At 50.3% G+C, this 25147-nt stretch overlaps 6 protein-coding genes across 6 annotated transcripts; 5 read left to right on the top strand and 1 right to left on the bottom strand.

Annotated features, from left to right (window-relative positions):
* Positions 1-178: 178 nt before the first annotated feature.
* Positions 179-4958, top strand: aarA (L-aminoadipate-semialdehyde dehydrogenase). Its single transcript, XM_024821334.1, has 4 exons — positions 179-674; positions 723-4002; positions 4077-4401; positions 4466-4958. The coding sequence occupies exons 1-4, from the start codon at positions 306-308 to the stop codon at positions 4761-4763; spliced, it is 4272 nt and encodes a 1423-aa protein (XP_024681249.1). The 5' UTR covers positions 179-305; the 3' UTR covers positions 4764-4958.
* Positions 4959-5901: 943 nt separating this feature from the next.
* Positions 5902-6800, top strand: P174DRAFT_442521 (carbonic anhydrase). Its single transcript, XM_024827592.1, has 2 exons — positions 5902-5961; positions 6022-6800. Exons 1-2 carry the CDS (start codon positions 5937-5939, stop codon positions 6654-6656), a joined length of 660 nt encoding a protein of 219 aa, XP_024681248.1. The 5' UTR covers positions 5902-5936; the 3' UTR covers positions 6657-6800.
* Positions 6801-10239: 3439 nt separating this feature from the next.
* P174DRAFT_442519 (Aldo/keto reductase) lies at positions 10240-11601 on the top strand. The gene is made up of 2 exons (XM_024827591.1): positions 10240-10827; positions 10890-11601. Exons 1-2 carry the CDS (start codon positions 10597-10599, stop codon positions 11394-11396), a joined length of 738 nt encoding a protein of 245 aa, XP_024681247.1. The 5' UTR covers positions 10240-10596; the 3' UTR covers positions 11397-11601.
* A 193-nt stretch (positions 11602-11794) lies between these two features.
* P174DRAFT_421700 (uncharacterized protein) lies at positions 11795-13567 on the bottom strand (the record flags this gene model as incomplete). The annotated part of the gene is made up of 1 exon (XM_024824974.1): positions 11795-13567. The coding sequence occupies one exon, from the start codon at positions 13565-13567 to the stop codon at positions 11795-11797; it is 1773 nt and encodes a 590-aa protein (XP_024681246.1).
* A 2926-nt stretch (positions 13568-16493) lies between these two features.
* P174DRAFT_372364 (DUF409 domain protein) lies at positions 16494-18015 on the top strand (the record flags this gene model as incomplete). The annotated part of the gene is made up of 3 exons (XM_024822427.1): positions 16494-16848; positions 17000-17531; positions 17586-18015. The coding sequence occupies 3 exons, from the start codon at positions 16494-16496 to the stop codon at positions 18013-18015; spliced, it is 1317 nt and encodes a 438-aa protein (XP_024681245.1).
* Positions 18016-18858: 843 nt separating this feature from the next.
* P174DRAFT_373513 (proteasome activator BLM10) lies at positions 18859-24875 on the top strand (the record flags this gene model as incomplete). The annotated part of the gene is made up of 3 exons (XM_024822507.1): positions 18859-19286; positions 19347-24753; positions 24813-24875. 3 exons carry the CDS (start codon positions 18859-18861, stop codon positions 24873-24875), a joined length of 5898 nt encoding a protein of 1965 aa, XP_024681244.1.
* Between the last annotated feature and the right edge of the window lie 272 nt (positions 24876-25147).

Raw genomic sequence — 25147 nt, 5'->3', positions numbered from 1 at the left:
TGCACCGCCGCATTCATGAGTAAAGGACAAATAGAGAGTATCTACACTAAGCCTATTGCGGCGAGGAGTAGTAGTCCAGAGACCTTTGTGCCTAGGTGCCTTACTGCCTTAGAGCCTGAAACCCCAAAAGGCGGTGACGGCGACAGAAAGACGATCGTGGGGCCTGGGGCAGCGAAATCGGCACTTTTCTTGTAGATGCCCCTCTTGACTCATACTAATATTCTTCTGCTCTGTCACTCAATATCCAGCCCCTGTTGTGAAAGTCGAGTGCCCAAGCAAGTGTTTCGGGCCTCTGCAGCGCAATAATGGGCGTTGAAACAGCCTCCTTACAAGATCGCCTTGAAAGGTGGGCGCAGAGGCTACAAAATTTGACAGTCTCTCCTCTGACCCGCGACTATCCCGAGAACCAAAAGGCGGATCTGAAGAGAGCAATTGAGGCCTTTGAATCCCTCAAGCTGCCAAAGGATGTGCATACCGGACTGCAAAAACTCTCTGGATCATCATCCGGATTCATTGCTTTCCTGACTGCTTTTGTTGTTCTCGTAGCTCGTCTGACCGGCGATGAGGATATCGCTGTTGCGACCAGCTCAGCAGAAGATGGCCGGCCCTTCGTCTTGCGGGTCTCAATTGATCAGTCGGAGACTTTCCAACAGCTCTACACTAAGGTCGAGAATGTATGTGGTACTGTCGTTCATTGTTGGCCATCTCTGACCATCTAACAGGCTTTCAACCAAGGAGCTGCCGATATAGTTCCGTTGGGTAGCCTACGGTCCTACATTCAGGAAAAGACCAAGTCAGAGCGTGCCCCGATTCTGTTCCGCTTCGCTGCCTACGATGCCCCTGCCTCATCACAAGAATACCCCGCCAATACCTTCGAAACCACCGACCTGGTTGTCAACGTTGCAAACGCGAACGGTTCCACGTCGGGGACGGAGCTTGGTGCATACTACAATCAGCGTCTGTTCTCAAGCGCCAGGATTGCTATCATTCTGAAGCAGCTTGCACAGATTGTGAAGAACGCCTCTAAAAGTCCTGAAGAGGCAGTTGGAAGAGTTGACTTCATGACGGAGGATCAGCGGTCACTGCTACCAGACCCCACATCAGATCTGCATTGGTCCAACTTTCGCGGAGCCATCCATGATATCTTCGCACGGAATGCTGAGAAGCACCCGGACAAGCTTTGTGTGGTGGAAACCAAGTCGGAGCAGTCTCCTCACCGTGAATTCACCTACCGGCAAATCAATGAGGCGTCGAATATCCTAGGCCATCACCTGGTCCAGGCTGGCATCGAGAGGGGAGATGTTGTCATGGTTTATGCCTACCGTGGCGTTGACCTTGTGGTAGCTGTTATGGGTATTCTCAAGGCCGGTGCAACCTTTTCGGTCATCGACCCTGCCTACCCGCCTGAGAGGCAGTGCATTTACCTTGATGTTGCCCGCCCGCGAGCACTCATTAACATCGCGAAGGCCACCAAGGAAGCCGGCGAATTGACTCAGCTTGTTCGGTCTTTCATCGATGAAAACCTTGAGCTGCGGACGGAGATTCCCGCGCTTGCACTGCAGGATGACGGCACTTTGGTTGGAGGATCTGTTGAGGGTCAAGATGTCCTCGCTAATCAAGTTTCTCTGAAGTCGACGCCGGTAGGCGTCGTGGTCGGTCCCGACTCGACCCCGACTTTGTCATTCACCTCCGGTTCTGAGGGTAGACCAAAGGGCGTCAGAGGACGTCATTTCTCTCTGGCGTACTACTTCCCATGGATGTCCGAGACCTTCAAGCTTACCCCCAATGATCGTTTCACTATGCTGAGTGGTATCGCTCACGATCCTATTCAGCGAGATATCTTCACACCACTTTTTCTGGGAGCCCAGCTGTTGGTCCCGGCTCGCGAGGATATCCAGAACGAGAGACTTGCGGAGTGGATGCGCGAGTATAGCGCTACTGTTACTCACCTGACACCCGCAATGGGTCAAATTCTCGTCGGTGGTGCCTCTGCGCAGTTCCCTGCTCTTCATCATGCTTTCTTCGTTGGTGACATTCTGATCAAGCGAGACTGCCGTTCTCTGCAGGCCTTGGCTCCTAATGTCAACATTGTCAACATGTATGGAACTACTGAGACTCAGCGTGCCGTCAGTTACTATGAAATCCCCAGCTACTCTAGTCAGGAGGGCTTCTTGGATACTATGAAGGACGTCATTCCGGCGGGTCGCGGAATGGTCGACGTGCAGATGTTGGTTGTAAACCGGTTCGACCCTAGCCGCATCTGCGCCGTTGGCGAAGTCGGTGAAATCTACGTGCGTGCGGGTGGCTTGGCAGAGGGTTACCTGAGCAATGAGGAATTGAACAAGAAGAAATTCCTCACCAACTGGTTTGTTGATCCGCAGACGTGGGTCGAGAAGGACAAGGCTGACAGTCAGGGCGCAAACGAGCCCTGGAGACAATTCTACGTCGGACCCAGAGATCGCTTGTACCGCAGTGGAGATCTGGGCCGATACACTCCTTCTGGCGATGTTGAGTGTTCCGGACGTGCTGACGATCAGGTCAAGATCCGAGGGTTCCGCATCGAACTCGGTGAGATCGATACGCACCTTTCTCGGCATCCTCTTGTCCGGGAGAACGTCACTCTGGTGCGAAGGGACAAGTTCGAGGAGCCGACTTTGGTCAGCTACTTCGTGCCAGATATGAGCAAGTGGTCCTCCTGGCTCGCAAGCAAGGGCCTCGAGGATGATGATTCTGCCGAAGGAATGGTTGGCATGCTCAGACGATTCCGGCCTCTTCGCGATGACGCTCGGGAACACTTACGCAGCAAGCTCCCTGCGTACGCAGTGCCCACGGTCTTCATTCCTCTGAAGCGAATGCCTCTGAATCCCAACGGCAAGATCGACAAGCCTGCATTGCCGTTCCCAGATACTGCCGAACTCAGTGCGGCAGCCCCTCGCCGCAGATCATCCGTCCTGCAGACTCTGTCCGAGACCGAGCAGGTTTTGGCCCAGATCTGGGCTAACCGCATTTCCAACGTCACAGCTCGCATGATTGGACCTGACGATTCATTCTTCGATCTGGGAGGACACAGTATCCTGGCTCAACAGATGTTCTTCGATCTGAGACGAAGGTGGCGCGGAATCGACATCAGCATGAATGCCATCTTCCGTAGCCCTACCCTCAGAGGGTTCGCTGCCGAAATCGATCGCTTGGTCAACTTCGAGTCGTTCGCAAGTAATGCCAACGCGGCTGATGCCGCCGCAGATACTCTGGCCACTTCCAACGAAGCTGATGACGAATATTCCAAAGATGCTAGGAAGCTGGTTGAGACCTTGCCCGAGTCCTTCCCTGAACGAACAGAGGACATGCTCTCGGGCGAACCCACCGTGTTCCTAACCGGTGCAACTGGATTCCTCGGTGCACACATCCTCCGTGATCTTCTCACTCGCAAGTCGCCTATGGCAAGAGTCGTGGCACTCGTTCGTGGTAAAAGCGACGAGCAGGCTCTAGATCGCATTCGGTCTACATGCAGAGCGTACGGCTTCTGGGATGAATCATGGACTAACAGGCTGCAGTGCGTCTGCGGTGACCTGGGAAAGCCACGGTTCGGTCTGTCCGAGGCGTTGTGGAATGATCTGACAGAACGAGTAGATGCTGTGATCCACAACGGTGCTCTGGTCCACTGGGTGTACCCTTACTCTACTCTCAAGCCAGCCAACGTTTTGGGTACCATTGACGCTTTGAAGCTTTGCGCTAGCGGAAAACCCAAGCAGTTCTCTTTTGTCAGCTCGACCAGTGTCCTCGACAATGACCATTATGTCCTTGAGTCGGAACGTATCATTGCGGCCGGCGGTGCGGGTATCAGCGAGGAGGACGATCTGGAGGGCAGCAGCGTCGGGCTGGGAACCGGTTATGGACAAAGCAAGTGGGCTGGCGAGTACCTCGTCAGAGAGGCCGGCCGGAGGGGATTGAAGGGAACCATTGTTCGACCTGGTTACGTTCTTGGTGACTCCAAGACCGGAAGTAAGCATCATACCCTGATCAGTGTTTGCACTCAAGATTGAAACTTTTTTTTTTTACTAACATTTACTCTTTAGCCACGAACACGGATGATTTCCTCATTCGAATGATGAAGGGATGCATTCAGCTTTCGGCTCGTCCCAACATCCACAACACAGTCAACATGGTGCCCGTCGACCACGTTGCTCGTGTTGTCATCGCCGGTGCGTTCCAGCCTCCTTGCACGCCAATTGGTGTCGCACAGGTGACCGGACACCCCAGGCTTCGTTTCAACCAGTTCCTGGGCGCTTTACAAACCTACGGATACGACGTACCCCAAGTCGACTATGTCCCATGGAAGATGTCTCTGGAGCATTACGTCAATGACGGCAAGCACGATGATCCCGAGTCACAGCACGCACTGTAAGTCACCCCTGTTGGAACTAGTTACAGACAGGGGCAAAACACGTACTAACTGCTGCTTCAGTATGCCCCTCTACCACTTCGTGACGGCAGACCTGCCGTCCAACACCAAGGCTCCTGAGCTGGATGACGTTCACGCCGCTGCTTCCCTGCGTGCGGACACCGCCTGGTCCGGCATCGATGCCTCCGCTGGCGCTGGCGTGACTGAAGAGCTTGTCGGTCTCTACGCATCCTACCTCGTTACGATCGGGTTCCTACCCCCGCCCTCTGCCTCTGGGGCGCGTCCATTGCCTGGGGTCCAGCTCAGTGAGGACCAGAAGAAGGCTCTGGCGAACGTCGGTGGGCGTGGAGGCACTTCTTGAGAAGTTTCTTCCTAGGAGTGTTTGTATGGGTTTTGATGTCATTCCTTTCTGGTGTATAAAATGAGCGGTTCAGCATGACCAGAAAAATTACGAGTGCATGTATGTATATATAGAAGTGGAAATAAAAGGAGAATGCGCGATTTTCAGAGAGATACGGAGTACTACTATAGATGGTAATTCAGGAGGTGCTCCGTAGCTGTCATATTTCCCAAAGTGGATAGACAGAGCGGGAGAGTAGAAATCGCTCATGTTGACTCCTGAGATCCATCCGTCCAACAGGATGGCAATCATGAGACACGGATGATGCTGGGAAAGCGAAAATCAGGGAATTGCTAATTTGAAGCAAGCCACATATCGACCGACATTGTACTGCGTAGTACAGGCAATATCATGCGATCGCGACGAGAGAGATGGTTGATCCAAGCATTGCCGCGATCCCGTTCGCAGTGTTTCCGGCTCACCGGACCTTTTCGTGGACCCCCAAGACGCCATGACAATTCCGTCCTTGGCCAACTGTCGACACATCTTTTAATCTCCGTCTCTGTCTCTCGACCAGAATCATTTATCTCCCCTGTTCTTCCTCACGAATATTTTCGTCTTCCTCTAACCTTTCTGCAACCGCTGTCGTGATCCTCTCAATCGGTGATAGACCCTCGCTGCGACAAAATGAGTCACTCCGGTACGTGCGCATTTCCTTTCTTGGCGTCTGCGGAAGCTGTTCCTGAACCCTGATCAACTCGTTATCTTTGTCATTTCTTTGCCCCTCGACCCTTTCGCATTATTTTGGATATTATCATTCTCTCGATAATTATCCATCCAAAGAAGATTGTTTCTCATCGGTTTGCGGCGGTTGTGCTGAGCTGGCCGTCTGTCTCTTCTCCGATTTCGCCCTTCCCGCGTTTTTCCTTTTTTCCCCCCCATTTTCCCCTTCGATCGCTTTCCATCGGATCTTTCCCCCACCCCCCATCGCTGCTTCGCAAACAGCAAGCCATTCCTCAAAATACTCGCTGTATATTTGTGTCCTTCACGATGAACATAACAAGGCTGTTACCGCGCTCCAATGCTCTGTCTTCGCCGACGGCAGTCGCACGAGCGTTTCAGGGTCGCGGGGCAGGCGTATATCCTTCATCATCTCAGACCGTACATATGTGTCCAACCTCCACCGTCTGCTTAATGCATCGCTGGCCCTGTTCCACATCTGCGCCATTGCGATCGAGTCAGAAATCGGAAGCCCAGACGAGTGCTAATAATAACTCACCTTCAGACAAATTCTCTGCCGCGCTCGCCAAGAACAAGCAATGGGCTGCCAAGTGCTCCCAAGAGCACCCTGAGCTGCTTCCCACACTTGCTGTCGGTCAACACCCGGAAATTCTGTGGATCGGCTGCTCCGACTCCCGCTGCCCCGAGACCACCATCTTAGACCTTCTGCCCGGTGATGTCTTCACCCACCGTAACATTGCCAACGTGATCCACCCGGCCGACCTCAGCTCGGGCGCCGTCATCGAGTTTGCCGTGCGTCATCTTCGCGTTAAGCACGTCGTAATCTGCGGTCACACCAAGTGCGGAGGTGTCGCCGCTGCCCTGGGCAACAAGGGCCTGGGCATCCTCGACCCCTGGCTGATTCCCCTGCGTCAGCTCCGCGAGCAGCACCTCGCTGACCTGCAATCTCTGTCCCAGGACGAGGCCGTCGTCAAGCTGGCCGAGTTGAACGTCAAGGAGGGCCTGAAGGCATTGACGCAGAAGAGCGTCGTGCTGGAGGCGATGCAGGAGCGAGGCCTTCAGGTGCACGGGCTCATCTATGATGTCGGATCTGGCGTCCTTCGAGAGCTGGACGCCGCTGAACCCGAAGACGCGATCAAGGCACGCTTGACATCGTTCAAGACCGATGCCTAGGCGGTAGGGATCTTCATTGTGTTTTGTGTGTGTGTGTGTGTGTGTGTTCAATTTCAGCGATTTTCGAGTTCCATTTTGGTCGGATGTTGATATCTGTGACTGTTGATTATGAGCGAGAGAGGTCAGCATTGGAGCGTGCGTAGTCCACGGCATGTATATAGTCAAATACCTAGGTCGAAGTTCTGAATCTAGGACATTTGAACTCAAGAGTCCAGTAAGAAAGCCATGTCAATGACTGTAGCTTGTAGATGCCATCGCTCTCAAGAACGCATCATTACCGTCCAAACACACAGACATAGGCTGGAGACGACGCACAGATGCAGGAAAGAAGAGGAAGAAAACAAGAAAGGAAATCGATTCTGAAACGACTACGGGGGTAACCCAATTGATTTAGATTATTCAGACATCAGCTAATTACGCAGCAACTACGCCGTTTCCAGTGGATGCATGCAACTTATACCCAGCTAGGCAAACTGTCCCGGGCATGATGCCAATGAAATCTCACTTGTTCGGGGAGGAGAACCTTGTGGCCGCCTGTTTTGGACCCGATTGTTGCCGTTTTGGGTATGGTCCCGGCCGAAGCGGGGTTGTGTCGGGCGAGATTGATGCCTGAGGTTTATGTCGTTGATGTGAGGGTGCCGAATATGGAAAAACAACATTGACTGTTGCAGAAGGAGATCGATATATTATTGTCATTACTGCCGTGGATCCAACCTTACGAGGGATTGACTAGCTCAGCCTTGCGGACAATGCTCTGCGAAGACTCAATTTTGAATATGCCTGCCACAATCTCGACGTATTTTCTTCCATTGCTCAGGTAGGATCTCTGGGAGCAGGCTCAGCACTTTCGAAAGGGCTTGGTAAGGAAGTGAACGGAAAAGGCTCGGCATGCACTTTTGCAATTGGGACCCAGCTTCCAAGAAAAAGAAGGCTGCCATGACCAGTGTTTCCCATCGAATCTGAGACTGTCAAGTAAAAGTTGTGCTATCAATTCGGTATAAGTCCTCTGTTAAATGCAGCAGATTCTGGACACCCTGGCGCGACCAAGGATCACTTGTCTTCATGCTCTGGTGAAGTTCTTGCACTTGCCCTTGGAGCATCGCAATCCGGTGCCAGCCTCCTGGGGAACTCTTCGCGAGTATCTCCAGCTGATCTTTGATCTCGGAACTGTGCAAAATAAGCGAACCTGCACTCCATTTGAACAAATTAGAAATAAACGCGGACCTTGTGATATAGTGGAGTTGCAGTCCCAGTTGACTTCGAGACTTTTCCAATCTATCCTGCATGCTTGATATGTCCTTTTCATACCATAGACCTTTTAATCGTATTGCGGTCGCTCTGAAAGCTTGAGCTGGACCTTTTGGCTTCATTTATCTAGGAGTTTCAATATATCTTCCGCCACGCTCTTGCCTTTTTTTGCGAGATCACATATGCCTTTGTCCTTCTTGTTGACGGCTTGACCTGATGGAACGAGGTCATTGGCGAACTTTCGCACTTCCCCTGCAATGAGGCCATCGCTCGGAGCATCTCTTGTGGCCCCCGAGGTGAAGTTGGGGATTTCGCGCACCTCTGACAAATTTAGATCCGAAGTCGATGAGGGATATGATATTAGATACGAGACGGATGATAGCCAACGCATCCATTGCCATGGACTAACTTGCGTATTCTTTGCAGATCATTGATAACCTCGGAACGCGGTCAGCTACCTCGTATTAAATAGACATGCACCGTGTTGCAGTCTGGCAGGGTCTCGGAAAAGCTCGACAAGGTCTCGGATTTGAGACCTTGCTGAACTGCGCATCCAGCAATTGAGCACAAAATGATTTCTCTATCTTGGTTCTTTTTGTGACTCTCCCTGCTGAAGTGACATGCATTCTGACGACTATCAAAATAGAAGATGGGAGGATGATCGGAGATAAGCAGGGGAAGGGCCTAGCACCTGGTATCAGTAAACCCCCGATATAAGCAACTCCGCTATAGGGAAACCTCAGATATAGCAAATGGCCACCGTGTCTGAATTAAATTCGCATAATAATTTGCTTAATACTCTAATATACAATTATTTACTTCCAAAGATCATCTCTCCCATGCAAAATTACTTATATTAGATCATTCTTTAGAGTTTCTAGAATGATGAAGCGCACCCGCAATGCAATTCTAAATAGCCAGAAGGCTGCTCTCCGTGCTCAGCATCAGTTGAAGCCTTCTCTCTCGCTCATCCAGCTTCAGAAATGGTATGAGGATGCTTACAATCAGAAGATTACCGTCTCCTCTATCTCCCGAATCATATCAAATGATTATGCCTTCCTTGATACGATTGCAACCCATCAACTTGGTGATAAACGACGTCGAACGGAGCACTGGCCAGAGCTAGAAGAGGCTCTATTTGAGTGGATTCAACAGGCAGAAGCGCAGACTACAATATCACAAGAGGTTATCCGGGCGAAGGCGAAGCAATTCTGGATATCTATCTATCCAGGGAAAGAGATGCCGCAGTTCAGCAATGGCTGGATACGGAACTTCCAGTCTCGCCGTGGTATCAAGAGACATACTAAGCAGGGTGAAGCTGGAAGCATATCTGAAGATGCTGGGATAGGGAGGAGTGGAATTCGCAAAGCTTTAGGCCTATTTGCTCCTCAAGATATCTTCAATGGTGATGATACTGCAGAGCCTCTCCCGCATATTCTACCTGCGGATGCCTTAGAAAGCCTTTATAAGCTACGCCTCTATGAGGAGCAGCAAGTTGATGCAGATAAGGCTCTTATAAAGGCTTTTATGCGATATGAAGGGTGATTCTAAAGAGAAAGGTTCATAACCAGCGTCAGGGCGATATCCGACAGTTTTTTAGATAGAGAAATATATAATTCCAGTGTTGATTTGCTAAAGAATCCAGTACAAGGAAATTTCGATATAAGGAAGCCAAAGTGGCTGTCTCTAATACGTGCTTATATCGGCGGGGGGTTTACTGGTATGTTTAGAAGCTACCTCAGGGGTCTAGGACTGCGGACCCACTTGGTCCATAAAGCATCGCTTCCTCTTCTTGCTCCAGCACGCGGCTATTCACACGTATTTACTGTATTTTCCTTAATGTGAACAGTCCAAAGAGGAAGGGTCAAGCTGATGCTTCAACCCGAATTTCTGGACCGAACAATGAATATCCGAGACTAGCGACAGCGCTGGTCGGTTACTCATCGGCTCAAGCGCATCATCGCTTCAGACTTTCGGCAGATCCAGTAGTCCAAAATTGAGTCACGGAGGGTTCGTTCTACGACAGTGCCCGAAGCTTTAGGCCGGCTTAATAATGATCGCGGCTTTAAGAATGGAGTTATCGTCAACAGACGGACTTGCCTCAACCTTGGTCATTTGGTTGCATTTGCCTTTTTTTACCCGTAATCCTGACTCTGTTGATTTCGGATTACCTGTCTTCTACTTTGCTGCTGCGCATTGAGCACATTTTTTCTGATAATTTACGAACAGTGCATACAATGGCTTCTAACAATGAAATGGAATATGTCCGGTATGCTCCTTCAATGCGTCGCGGCTCGTCCAGGTCCCGCACCGCTAACCAGACCCATTGGAAATAGTTTGGGCAACTCTGGCCTCAAGATCTCCAAGATCATCCTAGGAGCCATGTCCTATGGCTCCAAAAAGTGGCAGGATTGGGTCCTTGACGAGGACGAGGCCCTTCCTCTGATTGAACATGCCTACAAACGGGGCATCAACACATGGGACACAGTAAGTGGGCGCTCACGGGCACAAATAAAGCGATGCAGCCATATTCTCTGACCCGAGTAATGCATTGAAGGCCGACACATACTCCCATGGCGTCTCGGAAGAGATCATCGGCAAGGCCCTGAAAAAGTACTCCATCCCCCGCCATCGGGTCGTCATCCTAACCAAATGCTACTTTGGCGTCGCCGACGAAACCAACGAGGGCAAAATGCCTCCTATCTCCGCCTGCAACCGAAACGACGGCGAGTGGGCGAACCGTGTGGGACTCTCCCGCAAGCACATCTTCGATGCGGTCGACGCCTCCGTCAAGCGGCTGGGCACGTACATCGACGTGCTGCAGATCCACCGTCTGGACCGGGAGACGCCCCGCGAGGAGATCATGAAGGCTCTCAACGATGTCGTTGAGAGCGGGAAGGTCCGATACATCGGCGCCAGCACGGTCCGTTCCCGCCCGTCTCCTTTCTGACTGTCCAAAATGACCCTGGTCGCTGACGTTCTCAGATGGCCGCTTGGGAATTCCAAACCCTCCAGAATATCGCCGCCCGCAACGGCTGGCACCAGTTCATCTCCATGCAGAACTACCACAACCTCCTCGCCCGCGAGGAAGAACGCGAGATGATCCCGTACTGCCTCGACTCCGGGGTCGGTCTCATCCCCTGGTCGCCTATGGCGCGCGGTGTCCTGGCCCGACCCTGGGGCTCACGCTCCTCCATCCGTGAGAACAGCGACGCGACGCTGCAGCTGCTGGTCCGCAACCGCGAGACCGAAGCTGACAAGGCGATCGTCGATCGGGTCGAGGAGATCGCGAAGAAGAAGAATATTTCCATGGCGCAGGTAGCCATTGCTTGGGTGCTAAGTCATCCCAAGGAAAACCCTATTCTGGGTCTGTCGAGCAAGGAGCGGATCGACGAGGCGGTTGCTGCTATCAAGGTGCAGCTGACACCGGAGGAGATAAAGTACCTCGAGGAACCTTATCGCCCCAAGGCTCTAACGGCTCTTGAGCGGTGATTATTCGTATACATGCATGCAAGGGTGTATCCATCAGTGTCTGGGTACGTAAGTGGTCGCATTTATGCAGTGAAGCTGCTGAGGGTTAAACGATAGTTTCAGACGCTTTTCTATGTACACTCTTCTAGGTAATATCATAGATGAGATGCCCCTTAGATGACCACACAGATGGGATACACAAAACTAGGAAAATGCAAGACTGGAAGTGTAAAGTCATTGATACGCGTGGGAATCATAATGCTAGAATGCAAGGAGATGAGATGATCGAAGTGAGAAGGCCTCCAGAGCCGGTGGGCGCGAAACCATGCGTAGTCCATGGTCCCGCATGGAAACATGGTTTCGCGCGCACGATGCAAGTTGCGTAAATGGCAAATAACCAGCGAAGCACCAGTCTTCGCTTAATGGTGTCCGCATTTTTTCGTGAAGAAGTCAAAGAAACCGCTTAGTCGATGTCGTCTCTTTCCTTTGGATGGGGCAGAGTCTGCCGCTCTGGTTTCAAGCAGTTTGCTGGCCTTTTCCGATGACGCCGTCGAATGCTTCCGTGACCGACGTTTCGTATCAATAGACTTGTCTGGCGCTGTGTCTGGGCCGCCCGAAGTCTTGAAATCGCCTATTTTGTGGCGACAAGTCCCGCCAGCGACATGAGTTTCTGTCGCGTCATTGTTGCCTAATTCCTGCGTCCCCGGAAACATGCTATGTCTATTGGGTTGGGTTTCCAGCCCGGAGACACTTCGCCTACTGGACCGCTCAATAAAAGCGGCGCCCGTAGACCTTGAGCGTTTTGGTAAGCTGGCGTACTTCGTCGACCTGGCACGCTCAGAAGGAGCTGGTGTTTGTAAAGGAAATGTACTCGACACCGACGATCGATGCGCAGTTTTGTTGAGCACCGATCCGTCCAAGGATGTATCCCGTTTCTCAGAAAGAAAATCGTCCGGTGGTCTTACGGCCGTTGGAGAGCTCTGTCTTGACACTCCGGGCGAACAAATCCCTTTCGGATTTAAGATTAGAGCCGAGTCATCATATGTGAAACTTTGCGACCAGCCTTCCCTGAATGCCACCCATATTGCAGTCAGGATAATGATTGTCCGAAGACTATCATCCGTCTTGATCACTTCTTGGTCCAGGGGGGTGTCCAATTCCGAGGAGTCACTGACCACCGACATGCCACATGTAGGTGAAAGAGTGGGGTCAGAAGGCATAGAATACTGGTCAAACACTTCAAGGACATTGCGAGTCATCGATGCGATGACGGGATGTCGACGGGTATTGGGGTTGATAACACTGAATGTAAAACGGTTGCCGTCCTCGTGCAGGCGACCCCCAGGAGGGGCTGATACACGGCGACTTTTCGCTCCACGCGAGACCCAACGCAAAACCTGCACCCCATGATCCGTCTGCGCTCTAAACTCATACGAACCATTGGGCAACGGGATCGCCTCCCAGGCCGGACCAGAGCTCAGGCATATTTCCGCTCTTCCCTGGGACAAAGCATCCTCTCTGAGAATTTGACAGATTGTCGCAATAACCTCCCGATTTTCCTGGCTCTCTTCGTCCGAGCTGAGATACTTGTCTGCGATATCTCCTACCGTTCGTTCGTACAGATCGCTTGTCACGATGATCAAATCATTCGGTCCTAGTCCTTTTTTTCCTTTGAAAATTGTAGGGAATTTGCGAGCCAACCGCGGCAGGAAAACAGTTGACGGTAGCACATCCAAGACAGGCAGGGGCCGTGATGTCTGAGAGACTCTCTGTAGCTGCAGAAGAAGCTTTGGTCGAAGTTTCAGCCGCCGATGGCGTGCGTGGGCCGCCGGGTGGGCTAATTGGTAGATAGTTTTCGGGCGGGATGATTGTTTCCTAACTGAGTGAGCGCGGCCGATGGCAGGCCGATCTGCAACTGGTGCCACTATTGTATAATTGTCATCGCTGGACGAGATCGATTCAACTTGGCTCAGCGGCATCGTACGCAGTGGTGCTTTGTGCGATCCGTTAGTTTCCGTTGGTTTGTATCGATGATATAGTTCCGCCAGTCCCAGAGAGGATAGAGTAGGAAAGGAGATGGTCGGGGAGGGATGTGGTGCCGGGCTGGAGAGTCGTAACTCGGATGAGGCTGCGACAACGTCGTTCTCGTGAGCAGCAGCAGCATCCGCCGTCCAGCCAAGGTTGAATAGCATTATTTCATGAGATCGAAATACTGCGATCTACCCATCAAGAGGAACATCGGTTGACTAGGCAGAGGCGAATTGCAGGGGTGGCTTGTGATGTAATCGCCAAGGATTGATAGTTTGTACAATGTTCAACCCACACAGGTTGAATCTTGTGCTGATCTGGGGGAAGGGAGAATGAAAGCGGGTTCCCACACGGGGCGGAAGGGGGTCGTTTGAGTATTCTATTCGGAGGTAATGAGAGTGTGAGAATGATGGAAAAGAGAGGATGATATTGTATGACAGAGTGGGAAGTCGTAAGCTCTTGTGTGACCTGCACAGCAACAGCAAGGATAAATTGTCCGCCCCAGCTCTGAGGCTGAGCTGTGGAGTGTGGAAGTATCGGAGACAGACGCGAGTCAGCGCAGACGGACGCGGGGGAAGGAAGGAATTATGTTAGAAAATGAGAGAGGCAAGAGATCAGAATAAAGTGCAGTAATGCAAGGGGAAGAGGCTGAAACTGTCTTAAAAGAATTAGCTGGAATGTTGAAGGGGAAAGAAAGTCTTGGTATGGAGACTAGTTGGCTGGGTTGACGATGCCAATGCTGAAGGCGATGAGAATAAGTTACTTTGTACCTCTAAACTAGGAAGAGAGGAAGGCTGCATGATGTGTATAAGTACTCAGGTATGAAAGATGGCGGTCAATATCAAAGAAATTTTCAGGGATTTGAGAGGATATCCACATTAGAACCACATGTGTCAATGTATCCATTATTAACAATGATAATTCTTCTGGGATCCATGAATTTATCCAGAGAACTGTACAGGGTAAGTACGGATAGCATCGAACTGTACCCGTTCGTCGGATACCGGAACAGCCAATCTATGGGCGACAACTCGCATCCGTAACCCAAACCAGTCTAGACGACGATCTTCGGGGCTGACAAGGTAGGAAAAGACCGAGCCATGCTGGCGGAGAGTCTAATCTAAGCCATGAAATAAATCTTCACGATCTCACGATCTTACTGCCATACGGTCTGTCAGTCTGGGTGAATACACTTTGCCCCGTCGGAGCACGGAGGAACTGTTCAGAACATCAGCGAGCTACCTTAAAAGTCCAAACCCAGTCTTCCCTGCTTCGATTGTGGACCAAAAGTCTTGAACAAACGGGATGATCACTCAACATAAATTTTACTACCTAGCACTTTACCTAGCAATTAGCACGCCGAGCATAACCACAAAGCGCCTCAGAAGCTGAAGCTCAAACCTTGATCCAATCAGAAACCCGAGCTCGGAATTCGGACGGTTTTTGTAGTTGAACCGGAGATCTTGACCTCCGAGTTGCCGGTAAATTTTGTAAAGTACGGAGTAATGGAACTCCCTTGCACCAGCTTCCGTCCTTCGGCTGACTTCATCAAAAAAGGTGACAAACTCATCCAAAGGATTCAAGTCAAGCTTGATACGATCCGATTGAAAACGAGGTGGGAATACGAAACAACACCAGCCTATGAGATACGGGGCGAACTAGATACCTGGATCTATCACGTTAGCCCAAACTGTTACCTAGCTTCGTGCAACATTGCTCCTCCAGCTACCACTGGGAGTAGCGGTACGCGTATGCTAGTAATACAATTATACAAGGTCAAAGTTAAAAAGGAAGAGGAATGAACTGGTCAGATGTGTCGATGATCCGATGGATCCCTGAAAGTGAAGCCCGTGGTGCTACGGCGATCTGGATTTGGCTTGTGAATATGCGCTGACATCGCAGAACAACAATACTAAGGTATAGTGTTATCGCACAGGTACTGTACCTCTCTAGAAGAGAAGAAACCGATACCGACTAGTCTAGTCACTAGCAGAACTCCACTCCACAATGAATGACCACCGATGAAGGTGAGGTCATATCAGCATTGGCGCCATCTACGCGGCACTCCGAATAGAGGACAGGTCTGCTCAGGCTACCACTGTCATTCCAGCAACATCTATTTGATAGACTTGTGCATGCCAGTCTTCCACATTTTGTCGTTCTTTTGGTGGGTGTGCGATTCCGAAGCTTTGATGCCAACATTCTGTTGAAATATATGATCGATCATGACCTAGACTACGGAACAGAAAAGAGCCATTCCATGGTACAGGAGTCGAGTTCGCTGTATTAGCTCTAAAGAGACCCATCTATGACCGCATGCTATCGGGTTATCAGTAGTTTATCCTACAGCTGACGGCACAAAATAATTATGTTGGATGTTGTGGTTTCTAGGCCCAAATCAACCCATAGGGCTGACCGGGACCTAGGTAAATAACTTAACTAAGTGTCAAAAGAAATTGATTAGTCAACCAGTGAACCCTTTCTTCTAACCTAGTTAGTTATGAGTGATTACATGACTCCCAGTAAAATTCTTCCAGTCAATTCTGTTCTGCATACCGATCCATCAACTATCTTTAATTTTACTAGTACTGCCCCTATCAACTAGGGTAGTACAACATGGCCCCAAACTACCTAAATGACTGGCAGGATCGCCACCAAATCGATCGACGTAATGCCAGTATGCCACTAATAAATACCGCATATGTTTTGAAGCGCATTAGTAGTTGACTTGTTTAACTTATTCTCCGCTCCGCTGAATCAGCGGTTGGATTTAACTAACTAGTTAATTTAATATGTTATCTAGGGACATTAGTAGTACTATCCTTATGCATGCCGAAGCCGAGCAATCCGAGATGCTGGTCCACCTGACTTGACGAATCTTGGCATTGATTGTGGTGCGGATCTTTGATTGCTGCACAGCATCTCGGCATGTCAGGAAAGCCGAGTGCTCTATTTCGTACGAAGTACAGGCGGCATCATTCTCCTTTCGCTGATTTGTGATCATGCCACGGTTATCGGTATCCCTCTTGGTCTACATGGGCCCACAACAAAGAGACAGACCCCTTCTCCATTGAACAGTGTTGAGTCTTGATGACTTCTCCGTCTCGACGCGCCGGTTCTCAATCGGCGTGCTCGCTCTGTCCAATCCTTGTCAATCCTCGCCGCCCTCTCAGAAGCTTATCCATTCTCTTTGGGTTATGGAAAGCTCTCATCTTCCTAGTAATAGCTTTCTGCCCCGGACTTGGCTATGACACCTCAACAAGTGTACTCCTCTATCCAACCAGAGACTTATCGGACGTTGATCCATTACACTTTCCCCTTCCACTCAGATTTGTGAGATGGGATTCCATTTACTTTGTTCACGCTGCTGAGCATGGCTATGTTTTTGAACAAGAATGGGCCTTTGGGTATGGTTATACCAGGCTCTTGGCCCTTCTTGCGCCCGGTATTTACAACAATTTTCTTAAATAAATGTCCGTATAGCACAAATGCTAATTATGAGTGTTCAGTATTACCTCGATCAGCCGACTTAGGTGAATCAGCTCGAATTGCATTGGTAGCAGTTGTGCTCTCCCACATCGCTCATTACCTATCAGTCCTGGTTCTATACAGGCTCTCAATCAGCATCTTTGGCGGTGACACTGCCAAGCAGAAGACCCTTTGCTTTCTCTCCGCTGCTTTACACATCATCAGTCCAGCGGGTGCATTTCTTTCGGCACCCTATGGAGAAGCTCTGTTTTCCCTTCTCAGCATCTCTGGGTTCTACCTTTACTCATCATCGGTTCTCGATGATACTACCAACCACCGATTGTCATTGGACTTGAAACTCCTTACAGCCGCTGTACTAATATCAGCAGCCACAGCAGTCCGCAGCAACGGAATTCTTGGTGGAATTTTGTTCGCGTATGATGCTCTTCTACAGCTGCGGCAGATTCTCAGTCGAGGTTTGGCATGGGCGGTTGTCTCGCGCCTTGTGGTCATTGTCCTCGGAGGCTGTGTCATCGCACTGGGTATGGCTGTACCTCAGTACATCGCTTTTAATGCTTTCTGCATGAATCCGAACGCCCCACGTCCATGGTGTGGATGGACCATCCCGAGCATATACCGCTTTGTCCAAGAACAATACTGGTAAGTGAAGATATACCAGACTGCCCCATGACTATTGCTCAATGTGTCATACAGGAATGTTGGGTTCTTACGGTATTGGGTCGTACCAAATATCCCTCTATTCCTCTTAGCCTTGCCCATGTTAGCATTGCTTCTTCGGTCAGCTCTCTGGGCGTGGAGACTGCCATCGATCACCAGTAAATTTTCAAAGAATGGTGCCAATGGAGCATCAACTAAAGCCATGTGGTTACTCCCTCGCTTGGCAATTATTCAAGCCCTGCTCGCTGTTCTGGCATTCACCAGCTATCATGTCCAGATCATCAATCGGTTATCTTCTGGGTATCCATTATGGTACTGGCACCTGGCGGCTGAGCTTATAAGCGATCTTGAAGACTCTCAATCCACTAATAAGGGCATCAGCATCTCTGCAGTTGCTATCCAAGCTATGATGATCTATGGTTTGATCCAAGCGGTTCTCTTCGGCTCGTTTCTCCCTCCCGCTTGAAGATACGTACCTGGTAAAATCTACTTCTTTTCGGCTGTACAGTTCAATGAAGCTCACCACGTTATACTGGTGGCCGATCTATCCGGAATGAAATGAATTAATTTATAGCATAGAGGAGACAAATGACAGGAGATAGAAGATATGATGAGGAAAGAATCAGGTACCAGAGAGTCCACGGTTTTAATCACCTAAACATCCATGTTTGCGTTCAGAATGTCTGAAAGCACCATACCTCAATCCCTAGAAAACGAAATCCATTCCTATGTCCTACTAACCAGACCATTATTGTGGGCGTTCCGCTCCTGGTGGCTGACAAAAGAAAGTAGCTTTAGGCTGCGGTGCTCTTACGTAGAATTATGTCATCAGTCGTCGCTCTGGTCAACCGAACTCTCAACTGATACCTTCAACTTCATTGCTTCGCGTGAGCTCACACTATATTGACCACCACGCTGCTAATCAAATTAGGCAGCTCATGCTGACGAATTTCTTTTATTAAAAAAGAGAATATCTCTGTTTTTGTGTTTTTCCTGCTTATTTCGAATCATTCTAAGCTCTGATCGTTGTTCCCCGGCCGCCTCGCTGATTGAGACCGAGATTCGCTGAGCTGCCCCATGCGAGCAGGACTGGCAGCAGCCTACTGTCTGGTATCGATATCTACAGCTCGATATCCGGTTACAATCTTCATGACTAGTGTACAATAAGCCCTACATTCTCGCTCGCTGGTTTGTTCCATTCATTGATCGACGGGACTGAAGCTGACGTCTTTTTGTATCCAGAGCTCATCTGGTCCTCCCACGAATTTGACCCCTACGCCGCAGTAACTGCCGCACACCCTACGCAACTATGGACACCTCAGGACCCAAGGCGATTCTGACCCAGAATGTCTATCCTGCGCATGAGATCTCCCGAGCCACCTCGCCCGGTGGTGAGCCCGCGGGGATGAACGGGGAGGGCGAGCCCAAAGCCCGTGTCCGTCCTCGCACCTATCCTTACTTCAAATACCTCCCATATCCGACAGAAGATGAGTCTGACAGAGAACGAAATCTACGAGAGATATTGAATCAGCTCTACATTGCCGTTGAAGCTGGGGATTTTAGTCCCGGCGCAGTCCACTGGACTCGAGAGCTTAGGGGTTGGCTGTCCCTCAAGTTCGACCCCACTCGTACAGAACGAATCAACCTGGTCAAGCTATATTATGAGCTCTCGCTGGCCCCTGGGATTGATCCCAATGTTGCGGAACGCTTCGCTAGCATGTTCATGCTACTTACAAAGTGAGCAGATTCTCCCATGGTGTTGCTTAGCTGGGTTCGGCGCGCTGACACAATATGCAGGCGGAAGCATTATTTACGACCGGTGAAAGATCTCATCCTAGATTGGAGGCCCTTATATAAAGAATTGAAAGCGTTTGTTTTGCCGACAGAGTCGGGTCTAGTGCATTCGACCAACCTGAAGCGTAATGTCAAGACGCTGACGAAGCTTTGTGCGTTCGTTCAGCTCTACATTGACCCATGTGAGCTGCCGGCTATGCTGGAGGAATTCCTCCCCCACTTTTCAACGTCTTTCTCAGAAGGTGCCTTTGTTGTTGTTGGGTTAATCAATCTACTTCTTCCAACCTCCCCGCCTCCCCAGTCCAGAGAAGATCTTCTACCGCAGCATTACCTGCCAACACATTTCCACCTATGGTCGCTCGTCAATCGTTCCAAGACCTTTGATATGACATTTCTGGACTATCTTTCCCGGTTGGCACGAGATTCGTTGCCTGCAGAGCATATACCATTTTCCGAACATGGTCTCTTCACCAAGGAGCAGTCAGCACTCATCTTCACTGCCATCCTGAGACTGCTGGAAATTCCTGTGGGACAATCGACTTCTCCCTACAGTGCTCTCGTAGATATCTCGTCGGGATTGGGCATCATGCTCGATCGAGATGCTCGAAAGCATCCCGTTGCGCATCACATTGCTCGATGGGTGGTGATGTCACTCTCGCCGGAATGCGCCGACGCAGACGAATCAATTCTGACCCAGCTCGAGGGCCTTATTCAGGCCGTGGAAACATTTTTCCATCCTTCCAATTCAGGTGGTTGGACCAAGACATTGTCTCAGCTTGTATACTATCTCTCTGACTTCTTCCTGATGCGCTGGAACCGAGAGCAGACTGGTGAGATGGAAGTACCGGTTGGCCGCAGATTGACTGAGCCACTGAAACGCCGTTTTGTGCTCTGCTTGCGTGATGTAGTCTTCATGGGCATTTATGCCAAGAGCGGCACCGCCATCAGCTTCTCATTGTCTACTTTGCAGAATCTTGCGTTTTTAGAACCGCACCTGATTCTTCCGGGAGCTTTGCAAAGAATATATCCTTCTTTACAAGGTCTTGTGGAGGTTCATCGCACAGCATCTTCTCTTCGGGCCCTTCAAGTCTTGTCTCGAATCATTTCGCGGACGAAAGGCTACCGCTGCCATATGACAACCTTGCTTGGACTCGCTCTACCAGGTATCGATGCCAACGATTTGGAGAAGTCTCTTCATGCTCTGTCTTTCATTCAATCAGCGTGCTACAACATCCCCTTATTTGACCTAACAAAAGGGAGAGAAGACATTAATTGTGACATGCTGGCTATGCAGTGGATTAATGGCGAAATGGGACGAATGGAGGCAGAAGGTGTAGAGGTACAGCTGAACTACGACACTGACTTAAGCGATGAGAACGAAGAAATGATCTTGCGCTCATCGACATGCGGCTTTGGAGATTTCATCGTTTCGTTCTTGGGGCGTGTCTTCACTCTTCTTGAGAACCTTCCAGACGCGAGCAGAGTGCGGAATGGGTCGCCAGAGGAGAACATTGTGAACACCCTTCCTGCAACATTCATGCCTCTACTCTCGTCCCTTTCGCCTGAGTACTTCGATATCGCTTTGTCCAAGGTTGTCGATTTCGTGTCGAATCATGTCATTCACCAGGCGCGAGATGCGATGGCTTTTATTTGTAATTCCATTTGCAAAGTGAATCCCGATCAGGCTCTGAAGCGTTTCATTCCGGTGCTGACGCAAGCCATCCGGACTGAAATAGACGACAATGGCGCAGGCTCAACTCGGACGACCGGAACTGATGTTCTCCCGCGGGATCGTGCCCTGGTCTGGAACATCAGCATGCTGAGCATGTGCGTTGTGCACGTCGGAGACGCAGTCCTCGCTCACAGGAAAGAGCTGTTTGATATTGCTGTTTATATGCAGCAAAAATGCAGGGGCATACCCACTGTTCACATATCGAACTTTATTCACCACCTCCTTCTCAACCTTACGGGAACATATACAATCGACTACTCGCTGTACGAACCTGAGGTCCTCGCTGAGGGAATAACCCCTAAGCTCTGGAGTTATCAACCAGACCCAGATAATCTGACTGTGAAATGGCATGTTCCGAAACGTGAGGAGCTTGAATTTGCTGTCGAACTCTTCCAAAACCAAGCAGAAACTGCTCTGAAATCGTTGTCTGCACTCACCGATGGAACAGCAAGTGTGAAAAGGGATGGTAGCGGAAAAGATTGGTCAGATGAAGTTTCCAGGAATCTTGTCTTGCTACGCCTTATTCTCTCGGGAATCTCTGTTCTTTTCGACAGCAAAGCAGCGTCGAAAACGAAAGATGAAGGAGTAGACGGGATAGCGAATGATGTCGAGATGTCCGATGCAAAAGACTTTCCAGTCGCCAATGGTGTTGGAGACGAGGACCCTGACGCATCACTCGACACTTCTGACGAGGCAACTGTCAGGCAAAGCTTCTCCTACCCTACTGGCTATCCTCTGGAGGAGAATGACCCGCTCTACAGTTGCATTCACGATCTTCGGGAGAGAGCTGGCTGGGTCCTACACGATGTCCACAGATTTTTATCGGATAAGCAAGAGGACGACGTACCTTGCTTCGCAGCTCTATACTCGGCTTTCCGGTCTTGGTTCATTGACGTTGGCATGGAACGGTCTGCGCATGTTCTGGACAGAGTCACGCGCCTTCTTGCGGCAGATATTCATCCTTACAAGATGAGCGGTATCCGGAAAGACTACCCGCGTCCCCTACTGGTGCGGAGAGCCAATGTATACCACTTGCAGCGCCTGAGGCACAATGCCGCCCCAAGACCACGGTCTCGTCTCGACGAAATCCTGCTCCTGGATCTCGCTGAGTCGTGCGTTTCGCTTTACACGGAGACTCGGCGCAACGCTCAGAGCGCTGGCGAATCTGCTCTCAAGGCTATCTGGGGGTCGCGACTTCTTGTCATTCCTCCTCTGCTCACGGCCCTACAGAAAGGCATCAAGCAGAATGATCATGCGCGAATCAAAGGTGCATTGTTCTCTCTGCTGCTGAGTAGCGTCGCGAAGACTGTGGGGCGCCACTGGAAATATGCCCCAACTCTGATCAGAACTTTCATTGACGCAAGCGCGGTTGATAAACCATCTGTGCAGAAGATCTGTTCTAGTGCAGTTTTTCAAATCATGGACTACGGCCGTGCAATGGAAAGAATGGCTGTGCTTGACAGAGATATTGTGGAAGCAATCGCTCCGAAAGAGGATGTCCAAGACCAAATTACGCAAAAACGCAAGAGTATCAACCACAAGCGTGCTATCATTGAGAAAAAGAAGGCTGATATGGCTGAGGAACTGGTCAACCTGGCAAGAGTCTCCCACTGGAAGGTCGCTAGCCGGGCAGCCACCATTGTAATCACAATGGGTCTGAGATTTGACTACATCGCAAGCAGCAATCTCATAGAGCTCGTCACTCTAGGGTCCATCGATGACCATCCGGGCTTGCGTGGCATGTACTCTCAGGCTCTCATTGCACTGTTTACTATGATAGATGTCCGAGCGATCTGCGGCCATGACTATAAGAATTATATTTTGGGCAACCAGCACTTCCCATCCAAAATCAAGGTCGCCACCAAGCGCTACGAAGAAGGTTGGACAGAGCAGTATCTGGCAAGCTTCGCCAAGCCAGAGGCCGAATACTATATTGACCACGACTTTCCTGGATGGCTCGTATGGTCGGATAGTATGCCTGCATATAAGTCTAATCTGGAGCGCGACATTGAGTATGACGAGGTGGAATGGAACGTACGCAAACAGATGGGTAAACTATTTGATCGAGGGTGGTTCTCCAAGTTCTTCATGTACCTGAAGCAGGAGCCGCGGGACCCGTCAGCCGACAAATTCCGCATGCCCTGTGCCATGATGCTCCTCTACGCATTCGAATTGATGCTTCGCGACGGGCTCACCGCTGCCACTTTTAAAGATATTCAAGAAGAGATTGAAGCAGTCTTTGAAGACGGTAGTGACAAGCATCAACACAGAGCTACAGCAGAAATTCTTGGTGCACTTATTAGCTCTGTCGCGGATACGAGCGTGGAGAAGAGGACACTAGTTTGGGAATATGCTTTCCCAATCGTGCAAAGGATCTTCACCGATGGATTGACCCCAGAAAATTCAGGCTACTGGACCACTTTCCTTCATATGATCCTCCAATGCCGGGATCCACGACGAGCTTGGCCCTTGGTTGACTGGCTTGCGAGTTTCCGGCTGGATATGGCAACCAACGCAGCCTTCAAAGAGAGCTCCAAGATCAACCTGCTGCATCAATGCATTATAGACGCTGGCTGGCACTTCCAGTTGGAGAAACCAATTGTCCAAGATTTCCTCGCACACCTTGATCACCCGTACAAGGGAGTCCGTGAGGCGATGGGTCAGACTCTTGCAACGATTTACCGTACACGATATCACGAGTCATACGCGGACCTTCAGCGTCTCCTCAAGGCACAGGAGTCCGCTTCACCTGTCGGCTCATATGCATATCTCCCTACTGAGGAGTTTTCTAAGATGGTGCGCGAAGTCTTTGCCCGGATCGAGAAGTGGCGCCATGAGAGATCCCCGGGTCAACAGACGCCATCTTCCTACACTTCTGGCAGCAAGACTGTTCTCCTATGGCTCGACTCCACTCTTTCATCTCACGAATGTACTCAGCTTGTGCCATTCTTCCCTGATGTGTTCACAGGGCAGCTTTTGCATATGATGGATGTCAAAGAAGACCCAGAACTTCAGTCATTGGCCTACCATGTATTCCGTCATTTGCCGAATATTCCGTACCCTGCCGAGCAGGACTCCGGCTTCATCAAGTCCTTGATACACATTGGGCAGACGTCACCCTCGTGGCACCAGCGCTTGCGAGTGATGATCAACATTCAGATCATCTACTTTCGCCGTCTGTTCCTACTTTCTCCCATCGATCGGGATAAGTTATTTGATTGTATCGCGAATATGCTTGAGGATACACAGCATGAGGTGAGGGCTGGTGCATCAGCTACCCTTTCAGGCATGATTCGGTGCTCGCCTGTGTCTCTCCGGCAGCACATGGTCAGCAAGCTACAAGAGCGCTTCACGAGGACATTGGTTGAGAACCCATTACCCAAGAAACCAAAGAACCACCCTCGTTCTGCATTAGCTTCTCCAGTCTCCTCTCGATCCGGCACACCGACTCCCGAACATACTAGACTCATCATTGTCAGACACGGCGCAGTTCTGGGTCTTGGGGCTTTGATACAAGCGTTCCCTTATGATAGTCCACCCCCAAGGTGGATGCCTGAGGCTTTAACCACGCTGAGTAACCGCGCCGCGAGCGACCCTGGCATTGTTGGGTCAAGCGTCAAGTCAATTATCAGTGAATTCAAGAAGACGAGACAAGATACCTGGCATATAGACGCAAAGGTTAGTGACGAACGTACTAACATGTTTTCAAGGGACACAGAAGCTAATTTATCGAATAGGCTTTTACGTCAGATCAGCTAGAAGACCTATCAGGGGTACTGTGGAAGAGTTATTTCGCGTAGGGCAGCGGTCGGAAGACTGTAGAGCAGAACGTTGGCCGGTCATGGTCTGTCTGTATGATAGGTAGTCAAGTTACTCTTCTAAAAATCCGGGTTCGAGCCTTGTATTTGATTCTTGTCTGCAGCAGCTTCATTTTTGCCTTGGACATGGTCTGTACATAGCAATAAAAGCAACTCTGAGTACGTCTTCAAATGTATTGCCTTTTATTTGAGGAATTGGGTACCTTTCCTACATTATCCTGTCGTCCTTCCGTGCCTAGAACATTACAAAACTA

This window comes from Aspergillus novofumigatus, assembly GCF_002847465.1.
Source record: "Aspergillus novofumigatus IBT 16806 chromosome Unknown P174scaffold_5, whole genome shotgun sequence".
Taxonomy (NCBI): Eukaryota; Fungi; Ascomycota; class Eurotiomycetes; order Eurotiales; family Aspergillaceae; genus Aspergillus; species Aspergillus novofumigatus.
The sequence above is the reverse complement of the archived record's forward strand: the minus strand, read 5'-3'. Positions and strand labels throughout refer to the sequence as shown.

Coding starts and splice junctions, on each gene's coding strand:
- P174DRAFT_442519 (XM_024827591.1), top strand. CDS start 10,597: ATGCCTCCTATCTCCGCCTGCAACCGAAACGACGGCGAGTGGGCGAAC. Junction 10,828..10,889: donor GATACATCGGCGCCAGCACG/GTCCGTTCCCGC, acceptor TGACGTTCTCAG/ATGGCCGCTTGGGAATTCCA.
- aarA (XM_024821334.1), top strand. CDS start 306: ATGGGCGTTGAAACAGCCTCCTTACAAGATCGCCTTGAAAGGTGGGCG. Junction 675..722: donor TCTACACTAAGGTCGAGAAT/GTATGTGGTACT, acceptor ACCATCTAACAG/GCTTTCAACCAAGGAGCTGC. Junction 4,003..4,076: donor TGGTGACTCCAAGACCGGAA/GTAAGCATCATA, acceptor TTTACTCTTTAG/CCACGAACACGGATGATTTC.
- P174DRAFT_442521 (XM_024827592.1), top strand. CDS start 5,937: ATGCATCGCTGGCCCTGTTCCACAT. Junction 5,962..6,021: donor TCGCTGGCCCTGTTCCACAT/CTGCGCCATTGC, acceptor ATAATAACTCAC/CTTCAGACAAATTCTCTGCC.